General features: G+C 41.8%; 2 protein-coding genes across 3 annotated transcripts in view; one reads left to right on the top strand and one right to left on the bottom strand.

The window, feature by feature from the left end:
- Positions 1-12,218, bottom strand: part of si:dkeyp-118h9.7 (sacsin) — a 99,705-nt gene extending 87,487 nt beyond the window's left edge. For both annotated transcript variants that reach the window (XM_043679387.1, XM_043679389.1), the window contains exon 1: positions 12,130-12,218. The gene's annotated coding sequence lies outside the window, so the exon portion shown is untranslated. The remainder of the gene's footprint in view (positions 1-12,129) is intronic.
- bcat2 (branched chain amino-acid transaminase 2, mitochondrial) overlaps positions 1-27,029 on the top strand; it is a 56,708-nt gene that overhangs the window by 2,225 nt on the left and 27,454 nt on the right. The window contains exons 2-4 of the mRNA XM_043679394.1: positions 16,836-16,910; positions 22,430-22,630; positions 23,842-23,952. Coding sequence (XP_043535329.1) covers positions 16,836-16,910; positions 22,430-22,630; positions 23,842-23,952 — 387 coding nt within the window. The remainder of the gene's footprint in view (positions 1-16,835; positions 16,911-22,429; positions 22,631-23,841; positions 23,953-27,029) is intronic.

Here is a 27,029-nt window from a genome sequence, read left to right as displayed (position 1 = left end):
CCCACCCCCATTTATCTTTCCACCATGGAGGCTTCCTGCCTGTATTCCTGATGAAGGGCTTTTGCCCGAAATGTTGATTTTCCTGCTCCTTGGATGTTGCCTGACCTGCTGTGCTTTTCCAACACCACTCTGATCTAAACCCCTATACTCTGTCTACCCCAGTCCAACACCAGCGCCACCTCATTATTTATTTTTTATGTAAGTATAGTATGTGTTTCCTCTTTACACACATTGTGTAATAGATAGTATGGCCAATTTATGCTTGGGTGTGCAGTGTGACACTGGAATATGATAAATAAAATAAATTTTTCAATTTCCTCAGTGTTAAGTGGATCAGGAAATAATATTCAGTAATATTGGAAAAATGGAGAAAGGCACTAAAGATCAGAGGGGTTTGTAACATTGCTCCAATGTTATGAAATGAAAGGTCTTCAATAAAATAAGCACTCTGTATTAGCCTATTTTAGTTTGTGCACGGAGAAAATATTGAACTTCTTTTGAAAAATTGCTAACAGAACGTTTTGTTTCAAATGAGATCAGACAATACAGTTTAAATGTGTCAATAGTTCAACAACATAGTGACAGAGGATATATTGCAAAACAGTTTATGGGTTCACAGAAATAGTTTGTCAGTAAGAGCTGGATAGTGCCTTACATTTATTTAGTTATGTGTCAACAAGAAGGAAAGTAGTCATTCTCAGCATTCAGTCCTTAGCAAGGGCAAGTTCAGAAATAGAAACCTGGTGGAGTCTCTTTCCCAGTAACAAAGGTTTCGGAAACCTCAGCATGGTTACATGGGGAGGTGGTAGTGTAGTGGTCATGTCAATGGATTAGTAGTAGAACACGAGGATAATGTTCTAAGTTTGAATCCCACCATGGCAGATAGTAAAATTCAAATTCAATAAAAATTTGAAAGGGGAGAAAACTAGCCTCATGGCAACCACTGTCATTTGTTATAGAAACCCATCTGGTTCACTAATATCCTTTAGGGAAGGAAATCTGCCATCCTTCCTTTGTCAGCCTGATGCTGCCTGGTTTGCTGTGTTCTTCCAGCCTCCTGCCTGACTACAATCCTTCCTTTGTCTAGCCTACATGTGACTCCAGATCCACAGCAATGTGGCTGACTGTCAGTTACCCTGTGAACAGTTAGGGGTGAGCAATAAATACTGGCCTAGCCAGTGCTGCTTTATCCTATCAATGCATAAAAAATAAATAATTCAAATGTATTGAGCAACAAGCAGCACCCACAATCACATTGCATATCAAAGGATAAATGGTACAACCTGGCTTTGATTACAAAGGGAATGGTACAGCCTGATCCTGATCCCTGGGTGGGCCAGGTAATCTGAGCCAGTAAATACACATCATGCCTCGCAGTTTTCTTGAGTTAGAGACTATTTTGTTTTCCACTGAAATAGAGATATGTGTTTGGAGTGAAGTGTGGATAGGATTTTAAACTAAATGTGAGGGGAAGAGTTGGGAATTATGGAAAAACTTAAAGGGGGAGGGCTCAGCAGAAGTTCTTAAGGTTTCCAGAACAAGTAATTGGACAGAGTATGGAAAGAGTCAGGAATCTAACTTCAGGAACAGCAATAGGGACAACTGAGGAGGAGGCAGTCACTGTAGCACTGAGGGTATTGATCTTAAATACATGTGGTATATGAGTATGAAACAAGATAAATAAGCTTGTAGCACAAAGTGAAATTGGCATGTTCAATCTTGTGGGTGTTATAGAGATGTGGCTGCAAGAGGATCAGGGCTGGGAACTAAATATCCAAGGATTTAGGGCAGTAAATAAATCAGGAGACAGAACAGGGTATATAAGAAAGGCACAGTTACAATTATGGGGTACTTGAATCTGCAGGTGGACTGGGAAAATCAGGTTGGCTGCAGATCCCAAGAAAAGGAATTTGTGGTGTGTCTGAGATTTTCTTTTGGAGCAGCTTGTGGTAGAGCCCACTAGGGAACAGGTGATGTGTAGTGAGGTGGACCTAATTGGGGAACGTAAGATGATGGAATCTCTAGGAGGCAGTGACCATAATATGATAGAATTCACCCATGCTGAAAATGTGTTGCTGGAAAAGCGCAGCAGATCAGGCAGCATCCAAGGAACAGGAGAATCGACGTTTCGGGCATAAGCCCTTCTTCAGGCCAACACTGCCTGACCTGCTGTGCTTTTCCGGCAACACATTTTCAGCTCTGATCTCCAGCATCTGCAGCCCTCACTTTCTCTCATAGAATTCACCCATGTCAGTTTGAGAGGGAGAAGCTTGAATCTGATGTAATTGTATTACAATTGAATAAAGGTAACTATAGAGACCTGAGGGAGGAGCTGGCCAGAGTTGATTAGTAGGAGAGCCTAGCAGGGAAGACAGTCGAACAGCAACGCAGAAGTTTCTGGGGGTACTTCAGGAGGTACGGCAGAAATTCATCCCGAGGAAGAAGAAAATACTAAGGAGAGGATGAGGCAAACATGGCCGACAAAGGAGCTAATGGACATGATCTATTTGGATTTCTATAAGGCCTTTGACAAGGTGCTACAAAAAAGGCTGCAAGATGAGAGTACATGGTGTTAGGTACAAGAGACTGGCATGGATAGAGGGTTGCCTGACTGACAGAAGGTGGGGATAAAGGGATCTTTTTCAGAATGGCTGCTGATGACTAGTGGAGTTCCACAGGGGGTCAGTGTTGGACCACAACTATTGATGTTACGTATTAATGATCTGGACAAAGGAACTGAGGGCATTGTTGCTAAGTTTGCAGATAAGATAACTGGAGGGACAGGTAGTGTTGAGGAAACAGGGAGGGTGCAAAAGTACTTGGACATGCTAGAAGAGTGGACAAAGAAGAGGAAGATAGAATACAGTGTGAAAAAGTGTGAGGTTATGCATTTTGGCAGAAAGATTAGAGATGTAGACTATTTTCTAAATGTGGAAAGGTTTCCGAAATCTGAAGCACAAAGGGCCTTGGAAGTTCTGGTTAAGAATTCTCTTAAAGTTAACATGCAGGTTCAGTTATTGATTAGGAAGGGAAATGCAATGTTAATATTCATTTCAAGAAGGTTAGAACACATGAGCGTAGCTGTATTTTTTGACACTATTCAAGGCTCTCGCAGACCACACTTGGAATGTTGTGAGGATCTTTGGGCCTCGCATTTAAGGATGGATGTGCTAGTGTTGGATACGGTCCAGAGGAGGTTTGCAAGAATGATCCCGGGGATGAAGGGCTTGTCATATAAGGAGCAGTTGAGGACTCTGCGTCTGTGCTGGATGGAGTTGAGAAGGATGATGGGGAGTTCTGACTGAAACTTACAGAATACTGAGAAGCCTGAATAGAGTGGATGTGGAGAAGATGTTTCCACTATTTCAATAAATTAGGACCCAAAGGCACAGCCTCAGAATGAAGAAATGACCCATTTTAGAACTGAGATGAGGAAGACTCTTCAATCAGAGCAGTGGTTAATCTGTGTAACCCATTACTGCAGATGACTGTGGAGGCCAAGTCATTGAGTACATTTAGGACAGACAGGTTCTTCATTAGTAAGGGGATCAAGGGTTACAGGGAGAAGGCAGGAGTATGGGGTTGAGAACATATCAGCCATTATCCAATGATGGCACAGACTTGATGGGCTTACTGGCTTAATTCTGCTTCTGTACCTTATTATCTAAACAGGGGAAGAGATCAAAATTTTGGATTACTCCACCAAGGGCTGTCAAACACAGGATCAATATTCTTTTACCCTGATGCACTTTGTATGGTACGATCTGCCTGTATAGCATGTACAACAACACTTTTAACTGTATCTCGGTACGTGACAACAATAAATCAAACAAACAAAAAGATGTCCTTCTGTTCTGTATGCTTCCAGGATGCTCTGGAATCACGAACACAAAGCATTAGCTAAGTTCTTCTAATACTTAATTTGTATTTTTTGAGACCATACTGCATGTCTTTTTTTCAGTTAATATAAAAGCATAATTGATGAACCTTGGAAACATTTTATTTTGGTTCATGGTATTAATGAACAGTCTTACTATCTCTACTCAAATAGTGGTTACACTGTTGTTCGAAGTTGTGTGGTAATCTACAGTTAGCCATAGTCAGTCCATAGCTAATAGCACTTCTACTCCCAAATTAAAATGTTGTGTCAGAAACAAAAACAGAAATTGCTGGAAAAGCTTAGCGGGTCTGGCAGCGTCTGTGGAGGGAAATCAGATAACATATTGGATCAGGTGACCCTTTTTCAGAACACTGAATAAGCATCCAGTGTCGGCAGTTCTTCTGGTTTTATTTAGAAAGTTGTGTGCTTTGTATCCTATTCCAGAGACCACCTTCTGGATGAGATGTTAAACCAAGAAGTTCTTTCGGGTGAATATAAAAGATATTACTGACTGCTGCAGTAAAGAAAATATGCATTTTGTCAAAGCTTTTTGTCTTGCACCCATCAGGACCCAGTGTTCCCTCTGAATGTTTTTTGGTGTGCAGACCTCTGAGTCTGTGCTTGGCAGTGATGTCTGAAACCAGAAGTCAGTGCAATCAGAATGTGGAAAATATTGAAGCAGCTATGCAACTTAGAGGAATGTTGATCAGGCTCTTTTACAAGAATACAAATTCAAGTAGTAAAGTCAATATCTATACACTGAGAGGAGAGTGCAGATTAGTTAACGAGTATACCAGTTGAAGAAGGCAGCTCGCTGCTGCTTCAAGTCAACTCGGGATGGGTAAGAAACGCTAACCCAACCAGCAATGCCCGCAAGAGAGATTTTTTTTTAAAACTGTTACCGTGGAGAAGGAGAATGTGCCCATTAATACTGTATGACACTTAACTGCCGTACAGCTTCCTTTATATATAGGTTGACTGAGTAGTTGTGGATTTGTCCTGAGAAATAATTCAGCAAATGGCTTTAACATATTTGTTGAGTTGAAGTCAGCATAGTGCAGATACACATTCTTTCCCTCTCCTGAGTATGAATATAAAGAGAGAGCCACACTTTGAGCCTGACTGACAATCCGAAGTGGATTGCTACCAAGTAACTAGATCTTATTAATAGCAAAATACTGCAGATGTTGGAGATTTGAAATGAAAACAAAACGCTGGAAAAACTTAGTAAGTCTGACAGCATCTGTGGAGGTAACAGATGCTCCCAAACTAGACCTTCTTGCATTATTTCAAACAAGAGCACGGAAGTTCATCCAACTGCCATTGTCAATAATTAATCTGATTGGCCTCACTAAAAACCTGATCCCGTCATTTCTTTTAGGAGAAAGTGAGGACTGCAGATGCTGGAGATCAGAGCTGAAAATGTGTTGCTGGAAAAGTGCAGCAGGTCAGGCAGCATCAAAGGAACAGGAGAATCGACGTTTCGGGCATGAGCGCTCATGCCCGAAACGTCGATTCTCCTGCTCCTTGGATGCTGCCTGACCTGCTGCACTTTTCCAGCAACACATTTTCAGCCCGTCATTTCTTTCACTGACATTTTTAGGAGATTGTGGTGTCAAATTGGTTGCTGCATTTTTGACATTATGACAGTGACTACACTTCTGAAGTCATTCATAGAATCTCTACAATATACATAGAGGCCAATCAGCCCATTGAGTCTGCACCAAACCTCTGAAGAGCATCCAACCCAGATCCTTGCCTCCACCAGATTCCTGTAAGCCTGCATGGTTAATCCACCTAGACTGTACATCTTTGGACTGTGGGAGGAAACCAGAGGACTCAGCAGAGACAAGGGGAGAAAATCACCCAAGGGTGGAATTGAACCCAGGTGCCTGGTGTTGTGACCCAGCAGTCCGAACCAATGGGAACTAATTAATTAATTAGCTGCAAAGTACTTTGTGCTGTAGAACACTGTATGGTTGCAAAATATGCTGTATAAATGCAAGTATATTTTTGATTACACATTTTTTCTTCCCTGTCCATGTTTTGTTGCAAGATCGTTTTTAAAAATTATTTTTCCGTTTGTTCCACATCGTTCAACTATCTGTACTTTGCAGTCTTAATGCTGGGTTTAATTGGATATTTGCATCAACAGCTGTTTATTGGCTTTTCAATTGAAATGCTATTCGTTTTTTTGAAATCAAACTGTTTCAATACTATCAGTCTTACTATGCCATCCATCACCTTTAATGCTCATTTACTCACCGTCAATGCTGTGGCAGCAGTATTTGCCAAATTTACAAGATGCATTGCAGCACCTCACCAAGTTCTTTCAGTATTACCTTCTAAAACATTCTACATCCCAGAAGGATCAGGCAGTAGAAACATGGGACCAGCATCACTCACAAATTCCCCTCCATGCCACTCACAATCCTGACCCAGAAGTATATCACCATTGCTTTGGAACTCCCTCCCTAACATCATGTTTTGGACTGTGGGAGGAAACCAGAGGGCTATACCAGATGAATTGCAACAGATAAAGAAAGGGGGGCTTAAAGATAGACAACAAATGCTAACCTTCCCTGTTTAATACATTCTGCCAGTTGTTGAGATGAACAGCCCATGTACCTAGCATTACATCATCACTGGAATTCATACGTCACCTTACTCATTTGAGTGACAGGCAGAGCATCTTGTTAGTTAAAACTACCACTAGTGTTACCACTGTATTGTAGTTTAAAATAGCTTGCTCAAGTTATGAAGATACTTTACCCCACAATTTGGAGATGCCGGTGTTGGACTGGGGTGTGCAAAGTTAAAAATCACACAACACCAGGTTATAGGTGACAATCACCTGATGAAGGAGCGTCGCTCCGAAAGCTAGTGTGCTTCCAATTAAACCTGTTGGACTATAACCTGGTGTTGTGTGATTTTTAACTTTGTTACCCCACAATGTAATTCATAATATTATGGTAATAGAAGCCATTCATTAAGATCATGGCTGATCCATCCATTGTCCCACTTCCTCCTACCTGCATTATCCCCATAACTCTAAATTCACCTAACATGCAAAAACCCATCCAACTGTCGCTTGAATATATTTAATTAAGCTGCTTCTACTGCTTCCTTGCAGACAATTCCATAGATTCACTATTCTCTGGGAGAAGAAGTTCCTCCTCATCTCTGCCCTAAATCTACTCCCCCTAATCTCGAGGCCATGTCCCCCAGTCCTAGTCTCACCCACCAGCGGAATCAACTTGCCTGCCTCTATCTTATCTATACCTTTGATAATATTACATGTTTCAAAACACTCCCTCTCATTGTGCTAATTCTAGCAAGTACAGTCCAAGGCAGCTCAACCTCTCATTGTAGGGTAAACCCCTCATCTCTGGAATCAACCTGGTGAACCTCCTCAACATCACCTCCAAAGTCAGTATACCCTTCCTCAAGTAAGGAGACCAGAACTGTGCACAATACTCCTGGTGTAGCCTCACCAACACCTTGTACAATTGCAGCAGAACCTCCCTGCTCTTAAATTCAATTCCTGTAGCAATGAAACCCAATATTCTGTTTGCCTTCCTGATTACCTGCTGAACCCGCAAATTAACTTTTAGTGATTCATAAAAGAGCACTCCTAAGTCCCTCACAATGCATCTCTTCAACTGTTCACAATAGGCAGACCTACTGACCATACTCAACCACCTATGATTGCAGAACTCAGAATATAATGTTAAAAATAATTTTGCAATTCCACAGCACCTGCTGAAAAATTACTAGTTTTAAGAATTACACTAACAACCACATTAGTCAGATCTGTTGGTCTCAAAATGCAGTTTAGCTATCTTAACTAAAAGCTACATTCATTAATGTGCAACAACCTCCTTATGCAGGTTAAAGAAGTGTGTATTGAGCATTCCCTGATGCATTTTCCAGCATGTTGACCAATGAGGAGTAGCCCTGGGATTATTGATAATTCCCACAAGAAATCAACAAAATTAATACAGATTAGTAGATTACATAGTAAGAATGCTTGGGACATTCTGACCGTTGAGGCGTTCTGCATGTTGAGTGCTTTTAAGAGTCTGTGCTGATCTTTTGTATTGGCATTTTGAACAATAGTGTTTCAAAGGAAAAGCTGTCCTCCTTAATCATCTGTATAATCTTGTGTTGGGAAAGCCTGATGTTCTTTGTTCGTTAAAGGGATGTGAGCCATTGGCTAGGCCAGCATTTATTGCCAACCCTTTATTGCTCTGGAAAAGGTGGTGGTCTCTTTGTCTGGTACTGCTGTAGTCCGTGTGGTATAGGGACTGCATTCGTGCTATTAGCAATAGACTTCCAGAATTTTGACCTAGTGTCAGTGAAGGAATAGAGATTTATTTCCAAGTCAGCATGGTGAGTCACTAGCAGAGTTGATGGTGTTTCCAAGTATCTGCTTCCCGTGTCCTTCTAGGCAGTTGAAGTCATGGGTTTGGAAGGTGCAGTTAGAGGAGGGTTGGTGCGTTACTGCAGTAAATGGCACACATTCTGCCACCACACATTGGTGAATGCAGAGGATGTTAAGAATGAGGTGCCAGTCAAATGGGCAGCTTTGTTCTCGACGGTGTCAACCTTCTTGAGTGTTGTAGAAACTGCATTCATTGGGCAAGTAGGGTGTATTCATCACACTACTGACTAGTGTCTTATAGATGATGGACAGGCTCTGGGGAGTCAGGAGGTGAGCTACTCACTGCAAGATTCCCCTAGCCTCTGACCTTCTCTTCAAGCTACAGTATTTATATGGTCAGACCAGTTCATTTTCTAGTTACTGTTAATTCCTGGGATGTTGATAGTGGGGTGATTCTGTGATGATGATGGGCATTGAACATCAAGGGATGATAGATTCTCTCTTTTTGGAGATAACCATTGCCTGGGATTCAAATGGTAACTAACATTTGCATTGTACAGCAACGTAAGCCTGGGTATTGTCCAGGTCTTGCTGCATATGGACGTAGATTGCTTCAATATCTGAGAAGTCATGAATGATACTGATCATCATGCATTCATCTCATTTTTGACCTTGTTAAATTGATCATTTAAACATGAACTACTTCAGTATCTGAGGAGTCGTGAATAACACTGAACAATTGTGCAATCATTGGCAAACATCCTCACTTCTGACTTTATGATGAATAGAAGGTCATTGACGCAAGTGAAGGTGGCTAAGCCTAGGACACTAGTGTTCTGCCTGAAACATTGACTCTCTCGTTCCTCGGAAACTGCCTCACCTGCTGTGCTTTTCCAGTGCCACACTTTATCAACTCTGACTCTCCAGCATCTGCAGTCCTCAGTTTTTCCTAACTATAGGACACCACTTTGATGAACCAGGGGCTCTTGTGGTGTATCGGTGACATCTCTTCCTCTGAGATAGGAGGCCCAGTTCAAGTTCCACATGCTCCAGAGGTGTGTAATTATGTCATTGGACAGATTATATTAGATTCCCTACAGGCCCTTTGGCCCAACAATTCCACACCAACCCTCCGAAGAGTAGCCCACCCAGAATTATTCCTCTACCCTATCTTCCCCCTGACTAATGCTCCTAAAACTATGGGCAATTTAGCATGGCCAATTCACCCAGCCCACACATCTTTGAATTGTGGGAGGAAACCGGAGCACCCAGAGGAAACCCACGCAGACACTGGGAGAATGTGCAAACTCCATATAGTCACTCACCCAAAGTCGGAATTGAACCTGGGTCCCTGGCGCTGTGAGGCAGCGGTGCTAACCACTGAGCCACCATGCCACCCCTCAAGACATTGTTTTAAAAGTACGACCTTGAAGAACTATACACTGTTGTGGCACAATGATACTGCCTCTATCCAGAGGCTTGCACTAAAGTCTCATCTTTTCCTAGGGTATGCTACAACATCTTTGAACAGGTAGCTTAGAAAATAAACCCTGCAGAATTAGACTGTTTTGAGGGGCAGTGATTGAGTACCCAACTCTGAGCAAGCAGTCCTGGGTCCAAGTTCCGCCTGCTCCAGATATGTCTCATAATACATGATTGATTAGAAAACGCCTATCCTGAGGAATTCTGGACCTGTGTTGCAGTGGTGGTATCCCTGTGTCCGAGTCAGGAGGCCTCTGTTCAACTACCACCTACTCCAGAGATGTGTAATACAACTTCTGAACCGATTGATTAAAAAATATCTTCTCTGAGAAACTCTGGAATGATGTCCTGGAGAAAGTGAGGACTGCAGATGCTGGAGATCAGAGCTGAAAAATGTGTTGCTGGAAAAGCGCAGCAGGTCAGGCAGCATCCAAGGAGAAGGAGAATCGATGTTTCGGGCAAAGCTGGAGAAATCTGCATTCATCCCTTGTGTTTGGAGATGAAGGAACGGGGCTCTGAAAGCTAGTGCTTCCAAATAAGCCTGTTGAACTATAAACTGATATTGTGTGATTTTTAATTTTGTCCACTCCAATCCAACATCAGAACCACCAAGTCATAGCAGAGAGTTATCACCTTGATTCCCATAAATTCCAGTTTTGCTAGGTCTCCTTGATGTCAGACATAGTTGAATAACGCATTGAAGTCAGGAGCAGTCATTCTCACTTATGGAATTCTGCTCTTTTGTCCATGTTTGGACTAAGGCTGTAATGTGATGGAGAGCCAAATGGCCCTGTCAGTAAGCAAGTTAATACTTTGCAGATGTTGCTTGATAGCACTGTTAACAACTCTTCTCATCACTTTGCTGGCAATTAGGGGCTTACAGTTACCAAAGCTGAGATTAGCTAATCTACCTTTGCAGTTTTAAACTTGACAACTTCACCAACAGAATTTAAATGTATATGTTTTCTATCAGTTAATGATAAATGGAAGATAAAATAAGGGAAGGTTTCTCATGATGAAATTAAATATTTAATTGCTGTCTGTATTTAACAAGTTACGCTGTAATACATTCAGTAGTCAGTGTAGGCAGCACATAACTGATCCTTCATTGATGTGGACTTTGAAACATTGTTCTCTTCTTCAGTCTAACTTTTACTATTTTCTCTATTCTGTAAATCTCTAGCATAGTTCATGATGTTCTAAAAGAGGATAAACACCCTTTCCCTGTCTCACACAAACTATCACTGAGCATATATCTGCCGGAATATAAATTGAGAAGAGAACAAAAATTGGAAGAAAATTCATGAGCATTTAAAGGAGAAAAAAGGATGATTGTAACAAACATGATCCCATCTGTTCACTCTGACATGCTGATGGGCTTGTACACTTTCACAATTTATATATATATTTCCATTTCCAATTCTTGGGCTCCTTTTTATCTGAAGCCCATATAGTTGTGGGAGAAAAAGAAACTGCTTTGCCATTGTGTCCGTCAGGGACAGTATTGCAGGGATGGTATTACAGGGACGGTATTACAGGGGTGGCATTACAGGGACAGTATTCCAGGGACAATATTACAGGGGCAGTATTATAGGGACAGAATTACAAGGACAGTACTACAGGAGCAGAATTACAGTGACAATATTACAGGGGCAGAATTACAGGGGCAGAATTACAAGGACAGTATTACAGGGGCAGAATTACAAGGACAATATTACAGGGACGGGATTACAGGGACGGGATTACAGGGACGGGATTACAGGGACGGGATTACAGGGACTGAGTTACAGGGACTGAGTTACAGGGGCAGTATTACAGGGACAGAATCTTAACTTTTTAAAAAATAAGTATTCCAAATTCACTAATACAGCTAAGAATCGGTGCTGGGTGGGACAGGTTGGCCAAGAGTCGCTAAAGAGCAAAGAAATGGATGAAGGAAAGTACTGGCTTGTTTTTTTAAAAGCACAGTAAATACATCAACAAAGAGAAATTCTGATAGAGTTTGGAATCATTTGAAGTGGTCTGGTGGCTTCTTGTGGGCATCTATGTGCACACATTGGACAGGGCAGACTCCGGTTTCATTCGGTGCTCAAACATGAGTAACAACTTGGACTGAGTTAGGAGAGAACAGTCCAAGCAGCCTAACTCAGCAAGTGTCAGGAAAGGAGCAGATTGTAACACACCGATCAAAGCCTCTGCCATTGTACATTGTATGTGTATCAGAGAAGCAACTTAAACAATTCCATACAAATCTCATAACGTCTTTACACCGCAAATCTGAACAATTACTGAGAACCAATGACCATTTCTCTAACAGACGATCCCTTGCACAGCAACACACTTTTCATTGCTTTTAGAGCAAACATTTCTTTAATTTTCTTACCTTGACGGAATCACTAATATTCAAGACTATCCAAACAATGATATAGTTTTAGAAAACGTAATGTAGGTTTAAATGGATGGAAACCTTCACTCTAAGGTTCACTGCTAGTGTTCTCCACTTGACATGACCACAGGAAAAGGACTGTACTTTGAACCAAGCAGAGAAGATTCTTTCTTCTAACCTTTGAATGCTGACCTAGTAAAATGCAAATGAATCTTTTTGCCTGAGCAATAAATGATTATTGAAGGCTGTGCTACTTGGAATTTGGAATTCTGATTACCGTAGCGAATGTTAACGAGCAGTGTTCTGCAGGCTGATTTTACTAAATTGTATTTTAAAATCTTTCTTACTGATCAATGCCAGCTGCTAGGTGCTCACTCAAATATAATTCAGATTGCAGTTGCATTATTATCTTGTTCAAAGTTTTGTGCACAACACTACGATTTTTACACAATGTTGTGCCATTTAGAAAAGGAATGTTGAATTGGCTGTCAGAAATACTTCTCAAATAGCATGCTATTTTGATGTACAAGAGTTGTTATTATGTATCACATATGGCATTTTGAATACAGTGACAGCCCATAGCCCACAGATGATTTAAGAATAAGGTTGTTAGCATTGTTTGATCTTTGATAATTTATTTTGCAAAAGGGAGTGGCCTTCATTTGATTTACCATTGCAGATGATTATTAAGGCTAGTTCTTGACAAACAGTTCTCTGCCAAAAGCATTGTAGACTGTTGTTTTTGATGTTCACTTTGTAGTCAAGTTGCTGCTGCTGCTGTTGGTTTTGGGGTGCATGCCGGCTGTCTCTTTTGTCAGTTAGTGACTTTCAGCTCTTATATTCAATGCTTGAGGCAGTTCATGTCACACACTGAGACACTCTTAAAGTAGAGTTTTGGGTGCCCTGTAGTCTTCTGGCTCTGACTATGTCAACTGGGAGACAGTGAGGTCTGCAGATGCTGAAGATCAGAGTTGAGAGTGTATTGCTGGAAAAGCACAGCAGGTCAGGCAGCATCCGAGGAGCATGAAAATCGACGTTTCAGGCCAGAGCCCTTCAACAGGAATGAGATTCCTGATCAGAATGAGATGGGATCAGGAATGTCATTCCGGATGAAGGGCTCCGCCCCAAAACGTTGATTTTCCTGCTCTTCGGATGCTGCCTGACCAGCTGTGCTTTTCCAGCACCACACTCTCAACTCCAACTATGTCACCACACCAAGGTCCATGGTTACTTTTCTCATCCTGAGAGTTGCCTGATCCACTGAAACTGTATCTATTTGATTAGTGTCAACTCTCTCGTGAGCTTTGTCTTTGAGTGGACTGCTGCATTCATGACCTCCAACAAGCAAAGCTAGCTTCCCTTTTTGCCAGGTATGATTCCAAACAGCTGAACATTTCCCCCTGATTCACAGTGACATGCACATTGAGCACTTTTACAAGTGCTCCTTCATGCCACACTCAGTCAAATGTGGTCTTGATGTCAAAGGCAGTCACTCTCACCTCACCTCTGGGATTCAGGTCTTTTGTCCATTGTTGAACCAAGGCTGTAATGAGATCAGGAGTTGATGGTGGTAACCCCATAAACTGGGGTTAAAGAAGGTTAATTTGCTATAGTATAACAGGGCACCCACTCAGTAGGTGGGTTCTGCTGAAGCCACAGCTAAATAATAAGAGACTGGATGGTTAATAAAGGGAACTGTAAATAGGATAACTGTAAATTCGATTAATTCAATCTGTTCTTTGTAATGTTAAGACATGCAATGTATATATCTATGAACGACATGACAAATTGTACAAGTACCAAAGATTTATTTCTATGAATAAAGTATATTTTGAAATTAAAAAAGTCAGGTGGAACTCAAAGCTGAGTGGGTTATTGCTGAGCAGGTGCTGCTTGATAGCACTGTTGATGGGACCTTCCATCACTTTACTGATGATCGAGAGTAAGCTGACGGGGCAGAAATTGCATGGGTTGGATTTACTCTGTTACTTGTGTACAGGAAATACCTGGGCTGTTTTCCACATTATAGAGTCAAAGAGATGTACAACATGGAAACAAACCCATCGGTCCTTCTTGTCCATGCTGACCAGCTATCCCAACCTAACTAGTCCCATTTGTCAGCACTTGGCTCATATCCCTCTAAACCCTTCCTCTTCATATACCCATCCAGATGCCTTTTGTCAGACAAATGCCAGTATTGTTGCTGTCCTGTAATCGATTGGCTAAGGGAGCTGCATGTTCTGGAACTCCAAGTCTTCAGTACTATTGCTGGGATGTTATCAGGGTCCCAAACATTTGCAATATCCAGTGCCTTCAGTCTTTTCTTGATATCAAATGGAGTGAATCACATTGACTGGGGGTTGGAATCTGTGATGCTGGGATCAGTGGAGGTGGCCTCGGTGGATCATCCACTTGGCACTTCTGGCCGTATCTTTTGCCCTGATGTACTGGGCTTCCCTATCATTGAGAGTGGCAACATTTGTGGAGATTCCTCCTCCAGTGAGTTGTTTAAGTGTCCACCACCATTCACAAACTGTGGTAGCACTGCAAGCCTAGATCTGATCTGTTGGTTGTGAGATTACGTAGCTGTATCTATCACTTGCTATTTAAGTGTTTGATGCATATGTTGCCTTTTATTTTGTAGCTTCACCAGATTGACATCTCATTTTTAGGGATGCCTGATGCTGCTCCTGGCGTGCCCTACTGCATTCTCCATTGAACCAGGGTTCATACCTTGGTTTGGTGGTAATGGTTGAGTGGGGGTTATGCTGGGCCATGAGGTTGCAGATTGTGCTGGAACACAATTCTGCGGCTGTTGATGGTCCACAACACCTCGTTGATCCCCAGTCTTCAGTTGCTAGATCTGTTTGAAGTCTGTCTCATTTAGACGGTGATGGTGCCACATAGTATGATGGAGGATATTCTCAATATGAAGGAAGGACTCTGTCTCCACAACAATTGTGCGGTGGTCACTTTTACTGACAGTATCATAGACAGATCCATCTGCAGCTGGCAGATTGGCAAGGATGACATCAAGTATGTTTTCCCCTCTTGTTGGTTCCCTCACCACTTGCCACGGACCCAGTTTAGCATCTATGTCCTTTAAGATCTGACCAGCTCAATCAGTAGTGCTGCTACTGAGCCACTGTTAGTGGTGGACATTGAAATCCTCCACCAAGAGTATATTTTGTGCTCTTGCCATCTTCAATGCTTCCTCCAAGTGTTGTTCAGAATGATTCACCACCATAGGAGGATGATAGGTGGTAAACAGCAGGAGGTTTCTTTGCCCATGTTTGACTTGATGCCATGTTGAGGACTCGCTGCGCAACTCTGTCCTGACTGTGTAGCATGGTACCACCACACTGGCTTCTGTTGGGACAGGACATGTAACGAATGGTGATGGTGGTGGCCAGGACATTGTCTGTAAAGTATGGTTCCATGAGTATGACTATGTCAGGCTATTGCTTGACTAATCTGTAATCTGTGAGACAGCTCTCCTAATTTTGCTGCTAGTCCCCATATATTAGTCAGGAGGACATTGCAGGATTGACAGGGCTGTTTGCGCATTGTTGTTTCTGGTGCCTAGGTCAAAGCCAGGTGGTCCGTCCAGTGTCATTTATATTTTCTTTGCTAGTGGTTAATGCAGCATTTCAAAGGCCATTTCAAAAGGCATTTGAGAGTCAACCATATTGCTGTTGGTCTGGAAGCACCAGTAGGCCAGACCATTAAAGAGGCAGAATTCCTTCTACAAGTGGGCCAGATGGATTTTCAGCAATGATCAGTTGTTACATGGAAATTGCTGTATATTCCTGATTATTAATTTAATTTAAATTCCACCAACTGTTGTGCTGTAATTTGAACCTATGTTCCAGAGTATTTACTCTCTTCTCTGTGGATTACTAACCAAGTGACTGTCAACTGAATAGTAGTATTTTACAGGACATCTTGTCAGTGACCTGTCTATCCTGCCAGCTTTGTCTATCTCCATTCTTTGTTCCCTCTCCTTTGACCATCTCCCAAAATCCAACATTAATGGAGTAGTTGGACTCAATTTTCAATTTTTAGTGGAGAAATTATATTACTGAACTGAAGAGAGAAAGAATACTAAGAAATCCACAGAAATTGTTTAATATACAATGTACAGTATATTCTTTCTTTTCTCTATATGAGCCATTTCATTTAATTTTGTGAGCTGATAGTTTTCCATACCCTTCTATTATCGCTTAAGGCCGAGGTCAATAGGTCCCCAATAGTTTTTTTATGGACCTTGCTGCTTTTGCACTATGGAGATACTCCTGGAATGTCACTGTCATCTCTGTAAAGTGAACTGGAATACTAGCCCTATGGATTGCGCTGCTCAGTCTTCAATAGTGCCCTGCAAAATGTTCGAGTCAACTTGTCAGGTTTGCCACAGGAGAGATTTGATTGCAGTTCTTTCACCTTATTGTATATTATTTTGCAGCCCAAGAGATTCAATAACCCCACACATTACCACCAGAAGTTAGTCACTTAACCATTAGTTAACAAGCAAAGCTATGAAAATGATCCTTTGATTATTTCTGTCTGGCTATAAGGTGTGCCTGAAATCTCTGTACCTCAGATTGTTGAGTGTAATACTTATTCTGAAATGCCTTGAGATTTTGCCAATTCACCTTGTGCAGTCATTTCACTTGATATTAATTTCAGAATCTTCCGTTTTGTAGGTTTTTTCACAACAGTTGTTCCAGGCTCACGATATTCGCAATGGATCCCGAAGATCTATTAACACAATGTTTAAGGTAATGTGGAGATCTGTTAGCACAATATTAAAGGCAACCAGTCTGTATACTATATAGAGTTCTGCAGTATTTTGTAGCAAATTGAGTCTTGTAACATTTTGGGTTTCACAATAAAAATTCCTGCACTTGGCAACCATATTTGTTTACGGGTTGTGATGAGATGTCATCCTTACCTAATTTCTCTTGAGCTGCCTTCTAGAACTGCTGCAGGACATAGGTACGCTCTGAGTGGTTTGGAAGGGAGCTCCAAGACTTTGAGTTAGCAATTGACAAAGGAACATCAATATACTTGGCAGGATGTGTCTTTGTTGATTCTGTTGCCAAGGCCATAGAGTCGTACAGCACAGAAGAGGCCTTTCAATTTATTAAATTTGTGCCGCCTTTTCTGCACAAATCCCACTTTCCAACTCTTGACTCATAGTCTTGAATGTTGTGACATTGCAATTGCTCATTGAAGTACTTTTTAAACATTGTAAGGTTTCTTGCCTCAACTATTTTTCCAGGCAGTACATTCCAGATCTCTACCATCTTCCTGATGAAAAAGGTTTCCTCAAATCCCCTCCAAACTCCTGCCCTTCACCTTAAAAGTATGCCTTCTTTTTATTATCCCTTCAACTAGAGGGAAACAACTGCTTCCTCTTCACCCTGTCAATGCGAATCTTAATCTTACATGCCTCTATTAGGTCCCCCCTCAGCTTTCTCTGTTCCAAAGAAGAAAAACCTGAGCTGAGCCAGCCTCTCTTCAATGCTAAACTGCTCCATCCTAATGAATCTCCTCTCTATCCTCTCCAGTGCAATCACATCGTTCCTGTAAAAAGGTGAAGTTACCGTAGGGCTGCTTTCTCATTAGAGAGAGATGATTGGTGACGGTTTAACCTGAGGTTCACCATACCTCAGGCAAGGGGAGAGGTTGAGAAGGAGAGTCCCTCATGATAACCTCTGCCAGTGCGGGAATTGAACACATATTGTTGGCATCACTCTGCATCGCAAACCTGACTATCCCTGATCATGCACAGTGCAGGAGCAAATTACTGCAGAGGCTGGAATCTATACTGAAAACAAAAAAAAATGCTGGAAATCTCAGTGGGTCAGGCAGCATCTGTAGAGAGAGAGCGTGCTAATATTTCGAGTCTAGATGAAACCTTCTCTCTCCAAGTAGAGTTTAATCCTGTCCTTCAAAATGTTCTCTGATTATTTCTCAACTGCTGATGTGAGACTCGCAGGTCTATAATTCCCTGGTTTATCCACAACACCCTTCTTGAAAAGTGGAATCATATTAGCTGTCCTTCAGTCTTCTAGCACTTTCCCAGTGGCCGGAAAGGAATTAAAAATTTGGGTCAGAGCCCCTATAATTTCTTCCCTCACCTCTCACAGCAGCCTGGAATATAACTCATTGGACCTGGGGAGTTGTCTACTTTTAAGTCTATTAAAAGCTCCAACACCTCATGCTGCGCTGTCTGGCCAGTTTAATTTTTTTTGTGGTGACTTGATGCACCTATATACAATTGAGCAGCTTACTAGGCCAATGAAAAAAGCACTTTAGAGTCAACAACAGACCAGATAAGGGAAGCAGGTTTACTTCCCTGTAAGATATCAGTGAGCCAGATGGATTTTGCGATAATATGATAGATACTTGTTTGTAATTCCAAATTTACTAATTAATTGAACTTATATTCCCCAGCTGCCATGACAAGATTAGAATTTATGTCTCCAGAGCATTATAGAGTCATAGAGATGTATAGCATGGAAACAGACCCTTTGGCCCAACCCGTCCATGCTGACCAGATATCCCAACCCAATTCTAGTCCCACCTGCCAGCACCCGGCCCATATCTCTCCAAACCCTTCCTATTCATATACCCTTCCAAATGCCTCTTAAATGTTGCAATTGTACCAGCCTCCACCACATCCTCTGGCAGCTCATTCCATATACGTACCACCCTCTGCGTGAAAAAGTTGCCCTTTAGGTCTCTTTTATATCTTTTCCCTCTCACCCTAAACCTATGCCCTCTAGTTCTGGACAGCCGCAACATGACCTCCCAACTCCTGTACTCAATACTCTGACCAATAAAGGAAAGCATATCAAATGCCTTCTTCAGTATCCTATCTACCTGCGAATCCACTTTCGAGGAGCTATGGACCTGCACTCCAAGGTCTCTTTGTTCAGCAACACTCCCTAGGACCTTACCATTAAATGTGTAAGTTCTGCTAAGATTTGCTTTCCCAAAAGGCAGCACCTCGCATTTATCTGAATTAAACTCCATCTGCCACTTCTCAGCACACCTGGTCCAGATTATGTTGTAATCTGAGGTAACCCTGTTCGCTGTCCACTACAACTCCAATTTTGGTGTCATCTGCAAACTTACTAATTGTACCTCTTATGCTCGCAAATCATTTATGTAAATGATAAAAAGTAATCAACCCAGCACCGATCCTTGTGGCACTCCACTGGTCACAGGCCTCCAGTCTGAAAAACAATCTTCCACCACCACCCTCTGTCTTCTACCTTTGAGCCAGTTCTGTATCCAAAAGTCCAGACCTCTCACTCTAGTCCAGTAACATTACCACTATGCTGCAGCAACACTAAGTTTCTGAATTAGACAAGCATGTTGTTGTGGGTGAGAAACTAGCAGGATCAACTAAACACTTTAGTTTAGCTTTTACACAGAATGTCAGTTTCAGACAGGAAGGAGACGTGGGATAATTTCACCCTTTTCCGACGTCTCCATTAACTGATACAAGATGTGTTTTAATGAAGAAGTGTCTTTACTCCTTGAATGCTGAGACTTTTAAGAAAAGACATACGATACGCTTTAAAGGTTTAAAAGAAAGAATAAGCATTTTATTTTTCTCAGCATCCAAATTGAGTACAACAGTACAAAATCCACACATGCAAGAAAGGTGATTACAAAGGATATACCTAAATTTCTGAAAATGTCAGTGATGATTCCTGATCACTGCCTGAAACATTGAATCTCCTGCTCCTCAGACGCTGCCTGACCTGCTGTGCTTTTCCAGCGCCATACCTTTTGACTCTGTTTCTTATCTCAAGCCAGTTTATATCACATGGCTTTGTCTAGATGGTTAGATGAGCTAAGCAATTGGCTCACAATGGGGAGTGCTTGATCTTTCCATCAGCATTCCAGTTTTAAATAGCTTCCAAATACTTTTCTTTAGATTTCTATCTTTAAAGCCAACAAGTCTATCAGGTATTTTTGCTCTGAGTGTCTTTCATGTAATTTAAAGAGAGGTGCAGTTATCAGCACCTGAACACATCAGTTACATTTCAAGTTTTTACCCAGGCTAAATCAGTCACTGTGGGTGTACAGAAAACATAAAAGAAAGTCACTTGACACTCTGTACTGCATCTTCTGTTGAGTTGAATTATCCTTTTACAATGAAATATAGGCTTTCCCCGGGTTACGAGTGCCCATACTTACAAATCGTCCTTCGTAAAGCCTATATTTTAAAACATCGACTTACATACAATGGTTCGTAATAACGAACGGGCAAACTACTTTGCACGACGTTCAAAACACTGCGCATTTTCAGCGGTTCGTCGTACCTACACACAAACACACACACACACACATTTTTCTCTCTCTCTGTCAATTATAAATTCTATACTGCATTGTAGTTACATTTATTATTATTACTGTATTGTTATATTCAAGATGTTTTAGGTAAAATATATACTAGATACTAAGACAAACAGTTTACTAATTGACACTAGATATGAACCATACATAACTGTTCTGACTTACATACAAATTCGACTTATGAACACACTTGAAAACAGAACTCGTTCATAACCTGAGGACTTCCTGCATTGACTAAGTTATTCATTACAGAATGGACATATGGTGAAATTAAGATCTGCAGATGCTGGCGTTCAGAGTCAAAATTAGAGTGGTGCTGGAAAAGCACAGCAGGTCAGGCAGCATCCGAGGAGCAGGAAAATTGATGTTTCAGGCAAAAGCCCTTCATCAGGAATGAGGCTGGGAGCCTCCAAGGTGGAGAGATAAATGGGAGGGGGTAGGGTTGGGGAGAAGATAGCTAAGAGTGCAATAGGTGGATGGAGGTGGGGATAAAGGTGATAGGTCAGCCAGAGGGTGGACTGGATAGATTGGAAGGAAGATTGGCAGAATGGGACAGGTCATGAGGGTAACTGGCAGGTTGGAACTGGGATAAGGTAGGGGAGGAGAAATGGGAAAACTGGTCCATTGATGCCCTGGGGCTGAAGTGTTCCAAGGTAGTAGATGAGGGGATTTTCCTGCTCCTTGGATGCTGCCTGACCTGCTGTACTTTTCCAGCACCACTCTAATCTTGACTCAGATCTCCAGCATCTGCAGTCCTCACTTTCGCGATACTGCATGGTTTAGCAATCTGAAGTGCTGTGTATATTAAAGGGGTAAAGGCATCATAGGCATCATGGGCTGCTCTCTCATAAAAGTGAAGTGGGAGTTGATTCAGGGCATGCTGACACAGGGCACACAGACACAAGATGGCCGCTGAGCCATACGTTGTTATGTAGCACACAAGATGGCCGCTGCGTCATTACATGGAAAAGAACAGCGAAGCATACACAGATACTGCCTGAGGCCAACAGGATACCAGTACAATAGACGCAGAACATAGATAATTAGTTTAAGACGGATGGGGGAGAGAATTCACGTCAGTAACGTCTACTGCCCTCCAAACGATCACGACCAATTACTAGAGCAATGAACTTCCTCATAGCTGCTGAAACTGACAGTGACTTTGTAACATTCCTCTGAAACTGACAATGACTCTGTAACATGCCTGTGAAACTGACCATGACTTTGTAATGTTTTCTCTAAACAAGCCATGCTGTATAAATAAAGACTGGATATTTGGACCATTATACCATGAAATGTATAAAATACTGTAACATGTGCTCCGAGGGGGAGAGTAGGACATGCGCTCCAAGGGGGAGAGCAGGCTCACAGCTGACAGCCGTGCTGCTGGATGTCTCTCTCTCTCTCTCTCCCCCCACCCCAGAGCTCCGCTTTCTTTGTACAATAAACTCTGTCGTTGAATCCCGATTCTGACTCCGAGACTGGTGATTTTTTCCCCACAACAAGAGCATCTGATCATATGTCGACAATAAAATGGAGTGTGTTGAAAGGGTGGGATGAACCTTGTATGAATTTCCATACTGTAGAGTATCTAATCTAATCTAAATCTCTACAGAATCTCTTACTACATCCAGCATCTCTAGCTCTGCACTAATCCAGAGAAGTATCCTTACAGTGGCCGTGAGGTGGCAAATTTAAACTTCAGAAGAGTATCATGTTACATTGATTGGGGCTGTGCAAAAGGTTACTGATCTGACTGTTAACTCTATTTCACTCTGCACAGATGTTTCTAGTATAGATTTTGAATTACCAGCTTCTAGAGTCTATTTCTTTTGTAATAGCTTGTTGTTAAGCTTGTCATTATATCATCACACTGCCTTTGAGAAGGCACGCTGGTTAACTCTCTTTCTCCCATGTATAGGCTGCTGATTTACAGATTGAGATTTCCAAACACCCCAAGGAGAAGCCTGTCAACAGCAAGTTGGTGTTTGGAAAGTCATTTTCAGATCATATGTTGACAATAGAATGGAGTGCAGAAAAAGGATGGGATAAGCCACTTATTAAACCCCTACAGAATCTCTCACTGCACCCAGCATCTTCAGCCCTGCATTATTCTATTGAGGTAAGTTTTCTTTACAGTACTCATGAGGTGGGGAATTTAAATTTTGGGGCAGTATCTCATTATTCAAATCAAGGCACTGCCAAGTGTAAAATGGTTCAAACTTTCTGACCCAATGTACTACCCTATTTAACTCCATCCATCCACTATTTATGCTTTTGTGTCTTGGAACTTTTTAGTTCATTTTCCCTTTCTAATACACTTTTTAAAAAGCTGAGCAAGATAATATTTATGTTATGATTACCAGTTTTCATTTTCTTTATAGTATTTATTTTTAATAATAATTCAGAAACCATTAGACCTGTTAACTGTTACTTTGTGATAAACACCTGACTCTTGACATTTTCCTGTTGGCCTCCCCTTCTGTTCTCATTTCCTAGTTGTATCTCCAATTTGAAAAAGGATTGATATGCAAAACATTAGACCTTTATTTCTTGCAGATGTTTAGCTGCAATGTGTTCCCAACTGTTTCTGTTTTATATCCTTTCTACCTAGACCATTCACCATTTGGGCTTAGAATGTAAAGCTTTCTTTGTAGCTGATCCCTATATTAGCCATTTTTAGTTTGCAGAATGGTTTTCAGCAAGTGTCTCTTCTATCCCTTTAATTTTAGGATAGTTGACAAACTGGATGATTGGTGTATATGCAACTATTTACAACCTCATTTCCCTGCTCGCTCACAATGGTCTCTACAAGTTACAAAACAGTAATGTATTTAAACAATCAGTGATGTAGCCTGAATCCACTCTTACTAATTTTTGCATGTCAATATCAGCATGCACCCTTAATGAAACACTTAGTAGAGATCTAGAGGGAAGGGCAATCAGAGAAGCTAACCTCTCAGTCACTTGTCCACTCAACTTCAGACCAGGAAAAAAAAATGATGAAACATATGCACTGTTACAGTAACTGTGGCTTTTACAATCCCAGTAGCCATGAATAAATCCAACTGGAAGTTCAGTTCACTCTCTGCGCTGTCTCCAAAGGAACTGTAGACCCTGTGCCTTTGCCCACTCCCTCTCCACTATCTCACCTCTGCCACAGATAAGTTGCTCACACACTCCAATTGGTGCTGGGGTTCTGGAAGGAGATGCAAATGAAATAAGTGGGTGTAATTAATTTATTCTTGTGTTCTTCAGCAATGCAGTTGAAGCATTGATGAATAATTATAGCTTGAACTCAGATATCTTTTCACTGCTGTTTTTATCCAAAAGCTGTTCGAAGGTATGAAAGCTTTCCGAGGGATAGACAACAAGATTCGCATGTTCCGACCCGATTTGAATATGGAACGAATGCATCGATCAGCGCTCCGAGCATGTCTGCCGGTATGTAGGACAAAGGACATTTCAATGTGTTGTACGTTAATTGCATAAAGAATGAAAAAGACAGATGTTAGTTCATATGGTGTCTAAAACTGTCTCACAGGAACATCTCAAAGTGCTCACCTTATGAACATATGAGTTAGGAGCAGGAGATGTCCATTTGGCTCCACCAATTCAATAATATTATACTTGATCTAACCATAACCTCAAATCCATATTCCTGCCTGTCCCTGGTAACCTTTCATCCCTTTACTTTGTCCCTGCCTATGACTATGTCTCTGCTTCCACCAGGTTTGTAAGAAGAGAGTTCCAAAGGGTGCCTCACGCTGAGAGGAAAAAAAATTGCCTAAGCTGTGTTTAAAATGGACAACCTCTGAATTGTAAACAGTGATCAACGAGTTCTAGATTCTCCCATAAGAAGAAAGATTTTCCACATACTTCCTGTCACTCCCCTCAGGATCTTATATGTTTCATGAAGTCACGTTTTACTCTTCCAAAATTCAGCAGATACAATCTGATCTCATCCAATCCTTTTTCATAACACACATCCCTCCACCCCCATTCCGGGTATTAGTCTGGTAAAGTTTCACTGAACTCCTTCCAACGTAATCACATTTTTCCTTAAGTGAGGAGATCAATGCTGTACACAGATGCAGTCTCACCAGTGCCCTATATAATTGAAGCACAACTTTGCTACTTTTGTATTCAATTACTTTCCTAATTACTTGTTGTACCCGGACAGTAACATTTTGTGATTCATGGACGAGGACAGCCATCTGTACATCTCTGAGCTCTGCAATCTCTCACCATTCAGATTTATGCTTCTTTTTACTCTTCCTGCCAAAATGGACAATTTAACAATTTCCTACATTATGCTCCATTTGCTCACTCATTTAACATTACCACATCCCTTTGTTTGTTCCTTATTTCTTGTTCACAAATGACTTTTCTACAATCTTTTCTACAAATTGGATAGCATCACCACCTCTGAACCAGAAGATCCCGGTTAAAGTCCCACCTGCACTGGAGATTTGTCACAGCATGTCCAACAAGTTGATTAAAGTATCTATAATGAAGATTAATGCAAAGTATCTGTTCAATTAATCTGCCATTTCCTTACTTAGAACAAAGAACCTGGCAGCACAGGAACAGGCCCTTCAGCCCTCCAAGCCTGCGCCGATCCATATCCTCTATCTAAACCTGTCACCTATTTTCTAAGAGCCTGTATCCCTCTGTTCCCTGCCCATTCATGTATCTGTCTAGATACATCTTAAATTACTCTATCATTCCCACCCCTACCACCCCCACTGGCAACGTGTTCCAGGCCCCCACCACCCTCTGCTTGAAGAACTTTCCACGCGTATCTCCCCTAAACCTTTCCCCTCTCACTTTGAACTCATGGCCCCTAGTACTTGAGTCCCCCACTCTGGGAAAAAGCTTCTCGCTATCCACCCTGTCTACACCTCATGATTTTGTAGACCTCAATCGGATTCCCCCCTCAACCTCCGTCTTCTAATGAAAATAATCCTAATCTACTCAACCTCTCCTCATATCTAGCACCCTCCATACCAGGCAACATCCTGGTGAACTTCCTCTGCACCCTCTCCAAAGCAGCCACATCCTTTTGGTAATGTGGCAACCAGAACTGTACGCAGTATTCCAAATGTGGCCGGACCAAAGTCCTATACAACTGTAACAAGGCCTGCCAACTCTTGTACTCAATACCCCGTCTGATGAAGGAAAGCATGTTGTATGTCTTCTTGACCATTTTGCTGACCTGCATTGCCACCTTCAGGGTACAAAGGACCTGAACACCCAGATCCCTGTGAACATCAATTTTCCGCAGGAATTTTCCATTTACTGTATTGTTCGTTCTTGAATTGGATCTTCCAAAATGCATCACCTCGCACTTGCCCAGATTGGACTCCACCTGCCATTTCTCTGCCCATCTCTCCAACCTATCTATATTCTACTGCATTCTCTGACAGTCCCCTTCACTATCTGCTGTTCCACCAATCTTGGTGGCAATTGATACCTTCCTCCAAAACATTTATGTATATCACAAATAAAAGTGGTCCTGGCACGGATCCCTGTGGAACACCACTGGTCACAGGTCTCCATTTGGAGAAACTCCCTTCCACTACTACTCTCTGTTGCCCAGCCACTTCTCTATCCATCTAGCTAGAACACCCTGGACCCTATGTGTCTTCTTGTTCTCCATGAGCCGACCATGGGGAACTTTATCAAAACCTTACTAAAGTCCATGTATATGACATCTACAGCCCTTCCCCAATCAATCAACTTTGTCACCTTCTCAAAGAATTCTATTAAGTTTGTAATACATGACCTTCCCTGCACAAAACCATGTAGCTATCACTGATAAGTCCATTTTCTTCCAAATGGGAATAGATCCTATCCCTCTGTATCTGATCCAGCAGCTTCCCTATCACTGACGTCAGACTCACTGGTCTATAATTACCTGGAGTATCCCTGCTACCCTTCTTAAACAAGGGGACAACATTAGCAATTCATCAGTCCTCCGGGACCTCACCTGTTCAAGGATGTTGCAAAGATATCTGTTAAAGCCCCAGCTATTTCCTCTCTCACTTCCCTCAGTAACCCAGGTCAATACCATCTGAACATGGGGACTTGTCTACCTTAATGCATTTTAGAATACCCAACACATTCTCCCTCCTTATGCCGACTTGACCGAGAGTACTCAAACATCTAACCTCAATATCTGTCATGTCCCTCTCCTCAGTGAATACCAATGCAAAATACTCATTAAGAATCTCGCCCATTTTCTCTGGCTCCACGCATAACTTTCCTCCTTGGTCTTTGAGTAGCCTTTTGCTCCTTATATATGAAAAAAAGGCTTTGGGATTTTCCTTAACCCTGTTTGCTCATGACTCTCATGACTCCTTTCAGCCCTCTTAATTATAGAGTCATAGAGATGTACAGCATGGAAACAGACCCTTCAGTCCAACCTGTCCATGCCAACCAGATATCCCAACCCAATCTAGTCCCACCTGCCAGCGCCCGGCCCATATCCCTCCAAACCCTTCCTATTCATATACCTA

This window comes from Chiloscyllium plagiosum, chromosome 39 (assembly GCF_004010195.1).
Source record: "Chiloscyllium plagiosum isolate BGI_BamShark_2017 chromosome 39, ASM401019v2, whole genome shotgun sequence".
NCBI classification, from domain to species: Eukaryota; Metazoa; Chordata; class Chondrichthyes; order Orectolobiformes; family Hemiscylliidae; genus Chiloscyllium; species Chiloscyllium plagiosum.
This window is presented reverse-complemented; position numbering and strand designations above follow the sequence as displayed.